The 14,138-nt window shown below is 35.5% G+C and overlaps 1 protein-coding gene across 1 annotated transcript in view; it reads left to right on the top strand.

Moving 5' to 3' along the window:
* The window catches only part of CWC27 (CWC27 spliceosome associated cyclophilin), a 114,638-nt gene that overhangs the window by 70,348 nt on the left and 30,152 nt on the right, over positions 1-14,138 (top strand). The window contains exon 11 of the mRNA XM_067316187.1: positions 3,854-3,951. Coding sequence (XP_067172288.1) covers positions 3,854-3,951 — 98 coding nt within the window. The remainder of the gene's footprint in view (positions 1-3,853; positions 3,952-14,138) is intronic.

Genomic DNA, 14,138 nt, shown 5'->3' with positions numbered 1-14,138 from the left:
AAATATAAGCTTGCTCATCAGCCGAGGGCACAGATAATACGCAAACTTGTGCTTGCCCACTTGTGAGTAGGTCCTTAGTGACAGAACCAAGATTAGAGATAAGAAGTTATTAGCCTCCAGTCTTGTGTTCAAGCTACTGCTTCCCATTGCATTTCACAGGGATGGGATCTTGATCCACCAACATCCACTTTCATTCAAATTCATTAGGAGGGTTACAGTTGATCAAGCAATCTCCAGCAGCTTCAGTGTGGAGTCTGTCCAGCTGTATGGATGTCTCTAGGCTTCTAGAGCATTTTTACTTTATATGACTGCTGTGGTATGTATCTCTGAAACAGTCTAAGACTTGGAATCAAAAAACTCTTGCAACTTATGTATTGAAACAGTCAATGAAAAGCGTTCTTTAACCTTGGGATCATAGAAAACAGTGCAACCTTGAAAGATTTTTCCAGGCCAGTACTTCTGAGTTTTCAAGGCTTGCTTCACCATGAAGTACATAAAACTGCAAATGAATCACAGAGGTACTTCTGTTGTGTTGTACTCTGTTGAAGTGAGAAAAGGTACTTCTTGATCATTGGGTGCGAGCTAAATTGTTTGAGATACACTGATCTACTCTGTTGCTAGCCTAGAAATTAGCAGTCATACGGTGTTCATGATTGGATTTCATTTAATTTGTATAGCTGAGTTGAAAAGTTAAAAGACAAAAATTATTATCGAAATATAAGAATTGTGCAGGAATACCCGTGTTGGATGTGAAATAAAGCCACACTGGGAAGGAAACATCCCCCTTTAAAAGAAATAAGAAATCAGTGAAAAAGAAAAAGGATATGGCAAAGAATGTGTGAAATTGAAATAGAGAAACCAACAAGGAAGGCCAAAAGAATCAATGAAATTTTGATGAAATGACCATGGGGCTTAAAGCGAGCAAGGAGGCATTTCTTAAACAGCTGAGACTTAAAAGGACAGGGTGGAATGCTACGTTATATATTGAGTCACCTAAGGTAATAAGATGGTAAAATCATATGGAAAATGAAAAATTATTCAATAGATATTTATGTTCTGTATTTGAAATATGGAACATATATAATGTGAGTCAAATAAAAAGTTCACATCCATTAAAAAGGAGGAAGTTGGGCAGCATCTTTTAAATATTTCCAGTTAACAAGCCTACTTAACTTAAATCCAAAAATTTGGTAAAATGAAATGCTTTCTATTCATATTAATTTTTAATAAGCCTTGGAAAACTGAAAAAAATATTAAGAATTGTAGAACTGCCAATGTAATTTCAATATTTAAATATGGCAAAAGGCATGATTTAGAGAGATGTAAAAGAGTTAGCCTTGCTTCAGTCCTAACCAGGAATAACAGAATACTTAATTTGGGATGCTCATCAGCAAAAAAAAAAAAAAGAGAGAGAGAGATTAATGTCATAACTAATGCCAGACAGTGTGGTTTCATAGGTAGTAGATAACTGTTGCCTTTTGGGAACACTGAAGGGAGGGGATGACATAGGCTTAGAAGGCTTTGGAGTTGAAGGTTTTTTGATTTATAAAAACAACTGAGTTGGTACAGTGTTTATAGTGCAGGTAGATTTGTATCAAATGTTAGTTTAGAAGCGATTGGCATTCTTCTTTTTATTAAAAAAACAGTTGAGCCTACAAAGCTTTATGTTATAAGAAAATAATAGAGTATCTGAGGACAGTCTGTTGTTGAAAGTAATTTGAATTGAATAGTTAAGTGGCCTCAATGCAACAAACAAACTTAAAAAACAACTAAATGCTAGGTCATACAACTGGAAATCGGAAAGGTGGGTTGTAGCTGCAGCATAGTATAACAACCATAGTATGACAACTTGGAAAGAAGTGACTGAGAGATGGATCTAGAGTCGTTGTGAAATATAATGTAAGCACTCAATACAGTGATGACCTTGTATTCCTTGGTGAATTAAAACTAAGATACTGAGTGTACCCTCAGTAAAGCACTGCTGGAATTTTGGAAGCCATCAGAATGCCTGATTCTGAGGTCCACATTCAAAAGGGCTGTGGAAATACTGCCATGAATTCAGAAGCAGATAAAGTGATGTGAGACAGAAGAACATCTCTTCCTTTCAGAAGAACTTAAGAAATATAATCTAACTGGTTTGCCAAAGAGAAGTGTGAGTAGTGCCTGAGATAACAGTGTAGAGGTGATTATCGATCCTGCACTCCAATAGTTTACCAGAAAAGCAGATAGATTCACCATGCTTCATGCCTTTAAGGTACAATTAGATATCAATCTAAAGTTAAGCACATTCTCCACAGCTTCTAGATTCCTGGCATCCTGTCAGTCCTAACAAATTGAGGCATACTGAGCCACAGTCGAACCAGAAATTCAAATGGATTCTTAGGCTTAATTTCTTTAGAAAATTTCTAGATAAAACAGTTTGATCAGTTCTAATGAAGTCATCTAAAAATATTTACATACACGCCCAACTGAAAATATTTACTTACATGTCCAACGGTAAAAAAAAATGAAAATAAAGTACAAAAGAAGTCCTCACCCCACATTTCCTAGCCTTTGCTAAAGGCCGGTATTGTGAGTAGTGGTATTACAGATGAGAATTAAAGTACATAAATAGAGCTCTTAGGGAGATGCTTAAATGGCACATTCCTGCATTATGTCTATTTCTGTGATTTAGTGACTTTGAATACTAAATCAGTCAAAACTGAAAAAAGTAGAAAATCTAAATTAAAAAATATATTTTTTAATTTTAAATAAAAAAATAAAGTAAATACAGATTCTAACACCAGAAAAACTTGAAGTAGTGATCAGTTGCCTTCTACTGGTAACCATTAGAATGGCACAAATGGGCATAAATTGAAATACCAAAAATTCCATTTAAACATTAAAAAACACTTTTTTATAGTAAGGGTGGTCAAGCACTTGTTCAAGTTGCTCGGAGAGATTATGGAGTCACCATCCTTGGAGATACTCAAAACCTGACTGCACCCGGCCCTGAGCAGCCTGCTGTAGCTGAGCTTGCTTGAGCAGCGGGGTTGGACTACACAGTCCCCAGGGATCCCTGCCAACCTCAGAGATTCTGTGAAGAACTTTTTCCTTCAATTTAATGACAGCCTTGTACAAGAATTGACCTACTGCTTAAATATTTTTGGATAACAACTTTCGACATTCAGCTATTTAACATCTACAGAATCTCATTATCACTGGAAGAGCAAAGAAATAGCTCCTCCCCTAATAAAATAGGAATTTATTTGATATAACAGTACAACAAAATAAGACAGACGTTTCATTTGATATTGGCACATTGACTTGCAGCCTTTTGGTTTCTTCTTTCTAATGTTATTAGCTGATCTTTTTTGTAAATATTAAATCGATTTTCATATGTAATAATTTGTCACTCAACAAACTGCATTTTCTGTCCATCTAAGAAATCTAAAATCCTAAGATTTATTACTTTAGTAAACTAAATTTTATAATGCATGTAATATTTATTTGGCAGTGTCTCTGTTTCAAATGTTTTTTGTGTGATTTTCATAGTTAAATATTATGATAATACAATGTTAAATTAAAAATACAAGTGGGGGTTCTTTGTTTTATTATTCATGCACTTGACATATTTCTAATGGGCTCTTAAAATAAGTCATCTGTTATGTTCTTTTGCTGTCTTTGCTAATGAAAAGATGAACTTTCTCTAGGTTCTAATTGATTTTTAAGCCAAGTTCCTAGCATCAGTGAGTCAGTACATTCCCTCTGTTTATAGCAGAGATTTACTGCCCATTAACTTTGATTCTGTTTCTCCTGAGTGGCTTTACATTCCCAGAAGATTAAATTCTTGTAAATATTGTTCTCTTTGCAGTGAGGAGCTAAGGAAAGAAGTGCGACAGCTGAAACGTGAACTGCTGGAAGCAAAGCAGAGAAAAGAAGAAAGAGCTGTAAAATCTAAAGAAAAGGAAGGTAAGAGTATATTATAGCAGGTGATGTGTAGATTTCCAGTTAACATTCCAGTTTTAAAGTTGTTTAATATTTTTAACGGAAAAATATGTGGATGAACGTGATCACTATATTGTTGAAATGTAGATTTTTTTTTTTCCCCCAAAGAAAAGAGGGGTTTTCCTTAAAATTGTAGACTGGTAATAACGAAAGGATCCTAGTATATAAATAAGTTATACAGGTAGCATTTGTTCTTTCAAACATTCTTTAGTTATGTATGTGCAGTTGAACAAGTTGCTAGATTTGAAATACTCTTATTATGGTGTATTTTTTGGTTAGGACATACGTGCTCTGACTTGGAAAGCCTTCTTGACATTCTGACTTGGAAAGGTACTTAAATGGACACACGAAGTTACTGACTTAAGACTTTTACAGTTCTTCAGAATGATTCCAATGGAGTCAATGACTCAAATTCAGAAAGTCAGTTTCACATTTATTTTCCATAAACCTTAGCAAAATGAGATCTTTAGATACCCCCTTTTTAGTCAGACAAATTTTGCATTTCATTTCTTACTAAATATGCTCGAGTTGCTAAGTCTGTAATGGTATGTAAGGTACCTGTTTTGGTGTAGGAAGATGTAACACCCTATATGAGCTGAACTGGAAAAAAATAGGCAAGTTTTCAGGCACTCCAGATTTGTTGAACACTTTTCTGGAGTGGATCCTTGGTCCTGTTTTCAACAATATAAGAAACCTGGAAGAAAATATCAATTCATTGCCAGAAAAATTTATAGTTGACACACGGTTTAAGGAGTGGTAGAAAGTATAACATCATTTTTAGAAAATAACATGGATTTCCTTGAATAATGGGTGAGCTTCAACAGTGACCAGTTTGACAAATTAAGATAGCAGTATCTGGGACTTGTATGAAAACTGGAACCATGTTTTACAAAGTAGGGGCTCTAAAAAGGTTCTAGGAGTCATGCTCAGTCACTAAATGAATGTAAGCTCTCATTGGTAAGACAATGAGTGCAGTTGTTGGACATCTTAAAAAAAGAGCTACGAGTAGAAGTGTAGAAATGAAAGAGAGAAGACCTTCTGTACATATATGGATACATAAATGATACAGAGCAATACTGTGCATGGCAACTGTAGTACCATTACCTAAACATTATCTCTGTTATGGTGCCAGTTACTTCAGAGGAGATATTGCAGCGTAATTAGGAGAAATCTACCTGTCCGGTGACTGGCTAAAATAATACTTGGATGATACTCATAGTTAATACTATGGTATTGTTGTGAAAGATACCTTTTAATCAAGGCCAGGCGGTAGGGAAAAAAGGAGGAAACTGAGTGCTGTATGTTAGGTTTTTCACCTGAGATTTCACCTTCTGTGAAATGAATAACAGATAGAAGATAAACATGTTGAAAATCTATAGCTAACGTCTAACGGTCAAAATAACCCTACTGTTGCTTTTTTGAGTATTGTCAGAGCTCAGGTGTGGTCTGCTCTAGTACCTGGTGAGAAAAGCATATGATAGGAAAGAGCCTATTCAACAAGTTCTTGGAGTACTTAATTAAAAATTCTAAGAATAAGCACATGCTAAAACTTAAGACAAAATTAAAAAGATGCAAAATGAGATGCAGATGGTGAAGGGCAAAATGATTACTGGAAATCATTGTTAAGTACAATAACAACAGAAGAGTGAGCAAGAAAAGAGTTGTTCAAATGCTAAACAAAGAAGAAACAAGCTTGAATGCCTGTTTTACCTCAGTCTTTAGTGGTCAACTTTGATCATATGGTTACATACAGTCAGTGACATAGAAGCAAGCATTCAGGTACAGAACAAACAAACTAGACGCTGTTTAGATAAGGTGCATTAAAATCATCTGAACTTGATGAAATTCGCTGAAGCGTGTTAGCAAGGAGTCCCAGAGATATTGACGCTAACAAAATGGTAACAAAATGCTCCAAGAGTAGTTATCAGTTGTTCATAGTCAAACTGGAAAGTGGGGTTCAGAGGAATCTGTTATTAATGATTTGGGAAACAGGATGGAGTACCTTTATTAAATTTGCAGACTGCAGAAAATACGTGGGGCAGGGAAAGGGAAGATAAAAGAAGAAAGAAAGAAAAATGCAAACTTGCATGCTAAGGGTGGAGTTCCACAAGCAGTTGACCAAGTGAAGAGCTGGGTGGCTCACTCCCTTCCCTTGCACTAGTCCTAGTCCACACTGGAGCATTTGCTGATCTGATTCAGTTTATTAAGATGGAAAAAAAACTGTTCCTTTTTTCTTTGCTGGAATAGTTTTGTACCAGGTTAGTGTATTGAATCAGTTAACAGAGGTGAAAAGCCAGGTCAAAGTAAACAGAATATGTGACTTGGAAAAGGGAGTGATTCGAGGGTGAAAAGAGCTCTTTCTGTTGTAGCAAACTGACTTATCCTGTCTTGTGTAACTTCTGCTTAGAAATTATCAGTTGCACAAACACAAGATGTTAGGTACCACTTAGGCAGCTTAGAATCTGGGAAATACAATAAATAGTTAGCTGACTGCAAGTTGACAGTGCCATGCTTTTGAAAAGGACTAAAATGAAATGTATGAAGAAGGCACGTTGTAAGCAAGGCAGAGTCATTGTCTGTTCAACCTGAGCAGGGCTTCAGCCTGAATGCTTTACCCAGTTTGGGCCATTGCACTTGAAAGAAGGATATAAGGCACCTTAAGAGAGCATACTGGAGAGCAACAAAGATGACTAATGATCTAGAAAGCAGAACGTTTGAAGTTTGTAAGAACTGGGACTGTTTAGTTTAGAGAGGAGATGACTTCGTAAAGGGGTATATTAATGATCTTCAAGAATGTTAAAGGCTACCATGAAGAGGAATTATTCTGTGTAATCCCTGTAGAGAGGTCAGGAGATAATAGTCTTCAATTGCAGCTAAAGAGATTTAGTTTAGATGTTAGGGAAAACTTCCTGAAGGTAAGTATAATTAAGTATTGGAATAGATGATCTAGAGCATGGGTGGAATTTTTAATAGCAGATTAGACCAATACTACTTAGGACTGGTTTAGAAACAGCTGATCCTGCCTTATGGCAGGGATGGGCTTAGGTGTTCTATTTTTCAAGTTTCTGTGAAGCACAACCTATTTAGTAAATCAAAAGAAAGGTAAGCTGTGACTTCTAAGGAGGTCTTGATGGGGACAGAGAAACTGAGCATAATTTTAACAATGATAGTAACCAGATGGAAAAATTACTGAAAAAGTACTTTATTTACTATCACTACGAGTCTTTAAATCAAGCAATTAAAATAATGGCTTTGTAGGTCTGCTAAAATTAGCCAGTAAGGTATTACTTTAGTAAGTAATTTTTCTGTCTTTGCTACATCAGGAATAATAATAGTATATTCTGTGCCTTGGGATGCTGTGTCCACGTTTGTGACATACAGGAAAAACTAAGATTCTAGAAATACATTTTAGATTTTTCAAGGAAAAGGAAAGCCTTTTTTTTTTATTTAAAAATAAATTAAATTTAATCAAAATATCAGCTAAACCAGAATCCACCTAGAAGTATCAAACATTAACATCTAATGAGTAAATAACATGCTTAAATTATTTTGAATACTAAAATAATTAGGTGATGAAACTATCTACAGTCTTCCTGTTGGCTGCTTTTGTGCAGACTTCAGCTGATATCAATAGCATGGCAATTGATGGCAGCAACAATTGACGCTAGTTAGATTTCTTTTCCCGTAGTGCCATCTTTCTGATTAAGTACTGTGATTTGTATAAAGTTCGTTAGTACAAAGTTTTAAATTATCAGTTTTGACTTTTGTATTCTACCCACTGCATTTCAAATATCATTTTCCTGATGTCAGTCACAAGCCTGTCAACTTGTTATCTTCTGAATTGTACAAAACTTCTAATTTGTATGGAAAGAAAAAGTACAGTTGCACGATGAGGCAGTTTCTTGTAAAGGACCAAAGATATTGCAGAGCTTAAGATTAGCAGGAGAGAGTTAAAATTGCAATAGGAATATTAACTAGAAGGTACATCTGCATTAGTATTTTACCACAGATCAGATGTGCTCTTTTGGATGAAGCTACACTGGAAGGTACATGCCAGGAGCACACTAATGACCTCCTGCTGGTAGTCCAAACAGAACACCCCCAAAATATGTAGTGAGGATGTCAGGGCCTTGCCACAGCTGTTTTCTTCCTATTCCACAGTATCACTGGCTAATGTTGAAGTAGCTAAGGCTCTTCTGTCTTTTGTGAATTTCATCCTTAAAACTAGAGGTGGCCCAAAGGCACAAAACAAAATTAAAAAAAAAAGGTCCAGATCTAATTGCCTGAATTTTAAGAATGTTGGAGCCTGTCTGCACTTGCAACGTAGTTTTTATTTTCATCATGGTTCAAATGGAGCTAAAAGTAGTTTTTGGAATTTTCCCTTTTCATTCTAGCCAAATATTCATATTTTTCTCTAAAATCTTATAGAACATTTCAGTGCTGAATAATCAGCTGTGAAGAAGATGCAGATTAAAATTTAGAATATGTGTTTGAACAATTAAGAAGTAGCTTGTGATTGCTAACCTAAAATACTCCTGTCTTATAGCAATGTTGGAATGGTAATTTAAGAAGTGTGGTTTGACTTAGCAATGACGTCTAAACTTACTTAATGTTATTAATTGTGAAAACACTTAGAGATGTAAATGTTTGTAACTTTTTGTCGTATTAGCATGGTGTAGTATCTTAAACTTGGCTTTGGTCTCTGTAAAGTCATCTCACTATATTGTATTTTATGGTTGGTATATTACAGAAATGAAAACAGGCCTGAGTATTCATACTGGATCTTATGACTACTGGCAAAAAAAGTATTAGAAAACTATGAATTCATTAATCATCAAGAAACAAGTTGATGTCACACTAAATGCTAGATTCTAATACAGGAAATACTAGATTGGGGGGAAAGTAAACTACAAAAGAGAGTGCTACATGGAGGGAGCAAAAGATGTGAGAATGTCACTGAGAATAAATTGATATATAAATTTTGACAAAGTATCATGTTGCAAAAAAAGAAAAGATACTGAACAATTGAATGGATTGTGGAAATAGATAAAAAACAAACCAAACAAAAGACTAGACAAACTTCTTTATTAGGAGTTATTTAAAAGTTAAATGTGTGTAATTTAGATAGGGAGTGGGATGGGAGGTAGAATATTAAGTATTTAACGATGGTAAACATAAGCAATGAAAAAGTATACCTTTATTGTGACACATGTTTATAACTGGATAACAGAAAAGAATTTAGAGACACTTTGAGTATAATATAATAAACATTTATATTTGAATATAATAAAATCTAACTGTAATAAAACCAAGTGTTGTACCTGAGTAGTTCAACAAAGGCAAGTGCCAGGGTCCTGCTCCTACGGAGGAATAAACCCCATGCACCAGTACAGGCTGGGTGTTGACCTGCTGGAAAGCAGCTCTGCGGAGCAGGACCTGGGAGTGCTGGTGGACACCAAGTTGACCATGAGGCAGCAATGTGCCCTTGTGGCCAAGAAGGCCAATGGTATCCTGGGGTGCATCAGGAAGAGTGTTGCCAGCAGGTCGAGGGAGGTGATTCTCCCCCTCTACTCAGCCCTGGTGAGGCCACATCTGGAGTACTGTGTCCAGTTCTGGGCTCCCCAGTGCAACAGAGACATGGAGCTACTGGAGTGAGTCCAGCCAAGATGATGGAGGAACTGGAGCATCTCTCTTATGAGGAAAGGCTGAGAGAGCTGGGCCTGTTCAGCCTGGAGAAGAGAAGGCTGAGAGGGGATCTTATCAATGTGTACAAATATCTAAAGGGAGGGTGTCGAGAGGATGGAGCCAGACTCTTTTCAGTGGTGCCCAGTGACAGGACGTGAGGCAACAGGCACAAACTGAAACACAGACGCTTCCATCTGAACATGAGGAAAAACTTCTTCACTGTGAGGGTGACAGAGCACTGGAACAGGTTGCCCAGAGAGGTTGTGGAGTCTCCTTCTCTGGAGATATTCAAAACCCGCCTGGACGCAATCCTGTGCAATGTGCTCTAGGTGACCCTACTTGAGCAGGGGGGTTGGACTAGATGATCTCCAGAGGTCCCTTCCAGCCTCAGCCGTTCTGTGATTCTGAGCAAGTAATTTTGATTGCCCAAAAGTTAAAAGCATTTATTACATCTCACTTAGTTCACATCATTTTTAGTTTATTGGCCTGGATTTTCACTGATGCAATAGAATTGTCAGCATGCAGGATAGCTTGCAGAATATGTAACAGTTTACCTATTGCACATTAGCTTACCTATGAGAAATTGCATATAGATAAAACAGACTGCTATCAGCAAATAACTGTGTGTAGCAGATTTTCCCACTGTTCTCTCCCTAGTCTCTTGGAGGAGTGTGGGATAGAGAGTGAGTTGTGACCTGCCTGAGCGGGTCTGTCTGTGCAGATGGTGCAGATGCTTGCGCAGTGTCTGCTTATGCTCCGAGTTGGCTGGGTTAGAAAAAACGCTAGTTCAGAGGCTGTGTAACTGCATTAATATGACTCTGTGCTTGATTAATAAACACTGCACTTCAGCCAAAACTTGCAACCATAAGGGTAGGAATTCACTAAAGACAATAGAGCAGCAGTGTGAGAATAAGGCTTAGGTCATGCTGAACTTTTTGCAGAATCAGGGCTAAGTCTGCAATGAGGCTATGGCTAGTTGATGGGTGGTGGCAAGACATCTATTTTACATCCACTGGCAGATCTTTGTTAATATTGGTATCACATTTAATATCACTACTTGAAATTGTTCATGTTAAATATTTGCTTACTTAAGTTTTTTTCCAAATTCAGAGCATTAAAGAGGATTGGGGGTGAAAATTTAAGTGTTTACATTGTTTAAAGAGGAGGGAGAGAAAAACCTAATTCCCTCCTTACAAGTTTGATTATAACCAGCCTTCCAATTTGTGAATAAGGTTGTTGACTATGCCAGACTGCTGTCATGACCTTACTTTAAATAAGATGTTTTTCTTTTATGTGACATTTGCTGTTGTGATGCCAGAAATTACATCAAACATTATAATTTAAGTGCTGAATTACTTCAGCATTTTGAAGTACTTAATCAAGTATTTGAAAAAGATACATTTTTCAAAGTTTCATAGTGTAAACCCCTGAATATATTTCAGTGAAATTTACAGTAGACAAATACCATCTGCCTAGTTTTTAACTATATGTTAGTTTTAAATATTTTTAAAGGTTTATTTTAATTTTTCTTGTTAGAACAATTTTTAAACAGTCTGTTAATCTTTGGATGATGAAATTTAATTACCACACATGAGAAAACAAAAAACTACTATCTGAGCTGTGGAACCTAACAACTGGCATAGAAACTAACAACAAAATGTAAGAATCCTACTGAGGCCTGAAGTATTTTCTACTTTATTTTTAATTGTGGTAAGGGAAGCAAATGATTGAAGTGTTTAGAAAAACTTCGGAATGTATCAAGGATCCCAATTTAAGATTGTTATTTAATTAATTGATATATTGACTAATAACTTAAGATTTATTTTATTATTAAATTTACATAATGTTGGTGGCACTTAAAGATGTGTTAGGTCCTGTCTTACCTAGAAAGATCCTTTCTTGAAGTCAGAGATTTTAAGAGAACTGTGCACCCTTGAGAAATCATGCAAATTCCAAAAAGCCAAATTTTGATGGTTTGGGTAATACACAGCAGAAATATATATAAGGATGAAGATTTTGCAGTACATATAGTTGTACTTTGATAAAAGTATGCATCTCAAATCTGTCATCCTTGCAAAGTCTTCTGTTCTATTCCACTATTTCTGTTTTTATTTTTTCCTCAATTAATCTCATAAAATAATACCCAGCATGCCTAGTCAGTCTCTTTCTCTCTGTGGCTGGTAAAAAGAATGCTTTTCTCTTGTCTCCATCTTTCTCTTTGCAAAAGAGGACAAAAGCCTAGTAGTAAGCTAGCTTTCGTTTTAGTGGTAATCCTAAGCATGTGCTCAAAATCAACTGACATTAGAAAATGAATCACATATTAGACTGGGACTTCTGTAAAGGGTGCCTAAAAGCTGTCAAAGTTCAGAAAAGATTCACAGGAGATTTCCATTGTCCCATATTAAAGCCTACATTGCTGCGCAAATCAGTGAGCTCTGCTCATTCAAACAGTGTTTTGAGGCTACAGGAATTACTTCTAAGATTATATTGTTTGAGTTGACTAAATGAACTAGTAAGTTTGTTCTAGGAAAACTCTTGCTTTTTTCACTATAGCAAACTTTAAAATCCAGTAATCAATCCAACCTGGAAGCTCGTACTATAAACAAATGTATTAGGTTATTCATGGATAGTAAATATGTCCAGATTCTTGCTTAACCTGTAAACTCTTCAGGGCAAACACTGGCTCTTCAGGGTCTAATGCAGGCCAGGGCTACAATAATAGTAACTGAATAATAGTTAAAGGTGTGAAGAAAACCAAAGTAATATTAGATTATGCTCAACATAAATATACTGGAAAGTATGTTATAAATTCTTTCAAACAAATGTATTAATTCATATCCTATCTGGTATATTTATCATTTTTATGGCACTTAACAGTAAATGAATCTTTTTATTTTTCATAGGTAGTATTTAAAAATGCTGAAAAAAAAGTCTTTATTCTGGAAGAAGTGTGTTATCTATCTCAGGTCTTAAATATAGAAATACAATTTATGTTCTACATCTGCCACTTCTGACAGGAATTCTATTTGAATTCTCAAAATATTAAGGCATATCAGAATTTTTTTGTAATTCATATGGATTTTGGTTTCCGAAATCCTATTTTCAAAAAAAATTATTCTTTCTTTCTTTCTAAGATTTGAATCTTATTAACATTTTTAAAATCAATACTGCATATATGTACAATTCCAGAATAATGCAATATAAACTGAGTATCACTGAATATCAGAACATGTAACATACTGCACAGGTACAGTTAAGTGTCATAGGCCTCTTACTTTGATATGCAAAAATTGTTCAGCTGTAACTTTTTCATTTCAAACAAGGAATTGTCCAGGGTTTTTCAGTTTTCCTTTTTTTCCTTCAATATTTATTCTATCTTTACCATATATTTCTTGATATTTCTGTCCAATAGATCTTTTATCACATCAAGTGTGTCATCTGTGTTACTAAAGATTGCAGTTGAGATACTGACAAAAGTTACTTGGTCTGCCGTGCTTAAGAAGTATACAAAGCCCACTGTAACAAATAAACAGGGATGGTCTTGGATTCATTTCGTTGTGCACTCTCCTTGTTATCGCACCTCGCTTATGCATGAACTTGTGATTATATACGCAGAGTACACCACAAGAGTTATAGAATTACTTTTGTGAAGTTCAGCATATCAGGAATGTTTTGTAATGAAAGATGGCTTGGTCTATTTGTCTAAAAATCTGCATGCTAGCTGTAAATCATTGGAGAAATAAAACAAAACTCTGGTTTTCTCTGTCCCAATACATATTTTTTCCTACCGTCTGAAGGTTAGTGTGTTTCTGATAATACTTGGAGCAAATTAAACTGGTTGTTATTCCAGCAAATGTTTTATGCATAACTCCATTATTTCTTCCTAAAAAAAAACCAACAAAATCTCTGGATTTTATACAAGTTCTACCTCTTTTATTACAAGGACAGGCATTATTCCAAGGTTTGTCAAAATTGATACAAATAACAAAATGATAAAATAACAAAATTAATAGTGTGGGAACTTATATACATATTGTAATACATTTGGCTCAAAAATACTGTTACCTTATCATTGCCACTATTTGTGTACGTGCTAAGCCCCACCTGTAATGCCTAGCAATTAGGTCCTATCATTCAGGCAATATGAATGTCAGCCCAAACAGCAATCGTATTGTTCTCGTCTATCACAGTCAGTGGGCCTAGAACTAATGTTTTCTGGTTTTCATAAAACGAAGGTAAAATTCAGTTGCAGTATTCAAAATACAGGGGGACTGATGCAACTTTTGCTGTTTGTTAATTACACTATTAAATTTATCAGGTGTTTTAGGAATTAAGCTTAAAATTCCTTTATCATAAATTAAGTTTTATCACCTGCTCCACTTCCTATTTAGGGTCTGATTCCAAACCGTCAAAAGACTGCCGTTCAGTTCAATAACCTTAGATCAAGTTCTTACGTCTTTGCTACA

This window comes from Apteryx mantelli, chromosome Z (genome assembly GCF_036417845.1).
Source record: "Apteryx mantelli isolate bAptMan1 chromosome Z, bAptMan1.hap1, whole genome shotgun sequence".
NCBI lineage: Eukaryota > Metazoa > Chordata > Aves > Apterygiformes > Apterygidae > Apteryx > Apteryx mantelli.
This window is presented reverse-complemented; position numbering and strand designations above follow the sequence as displayed.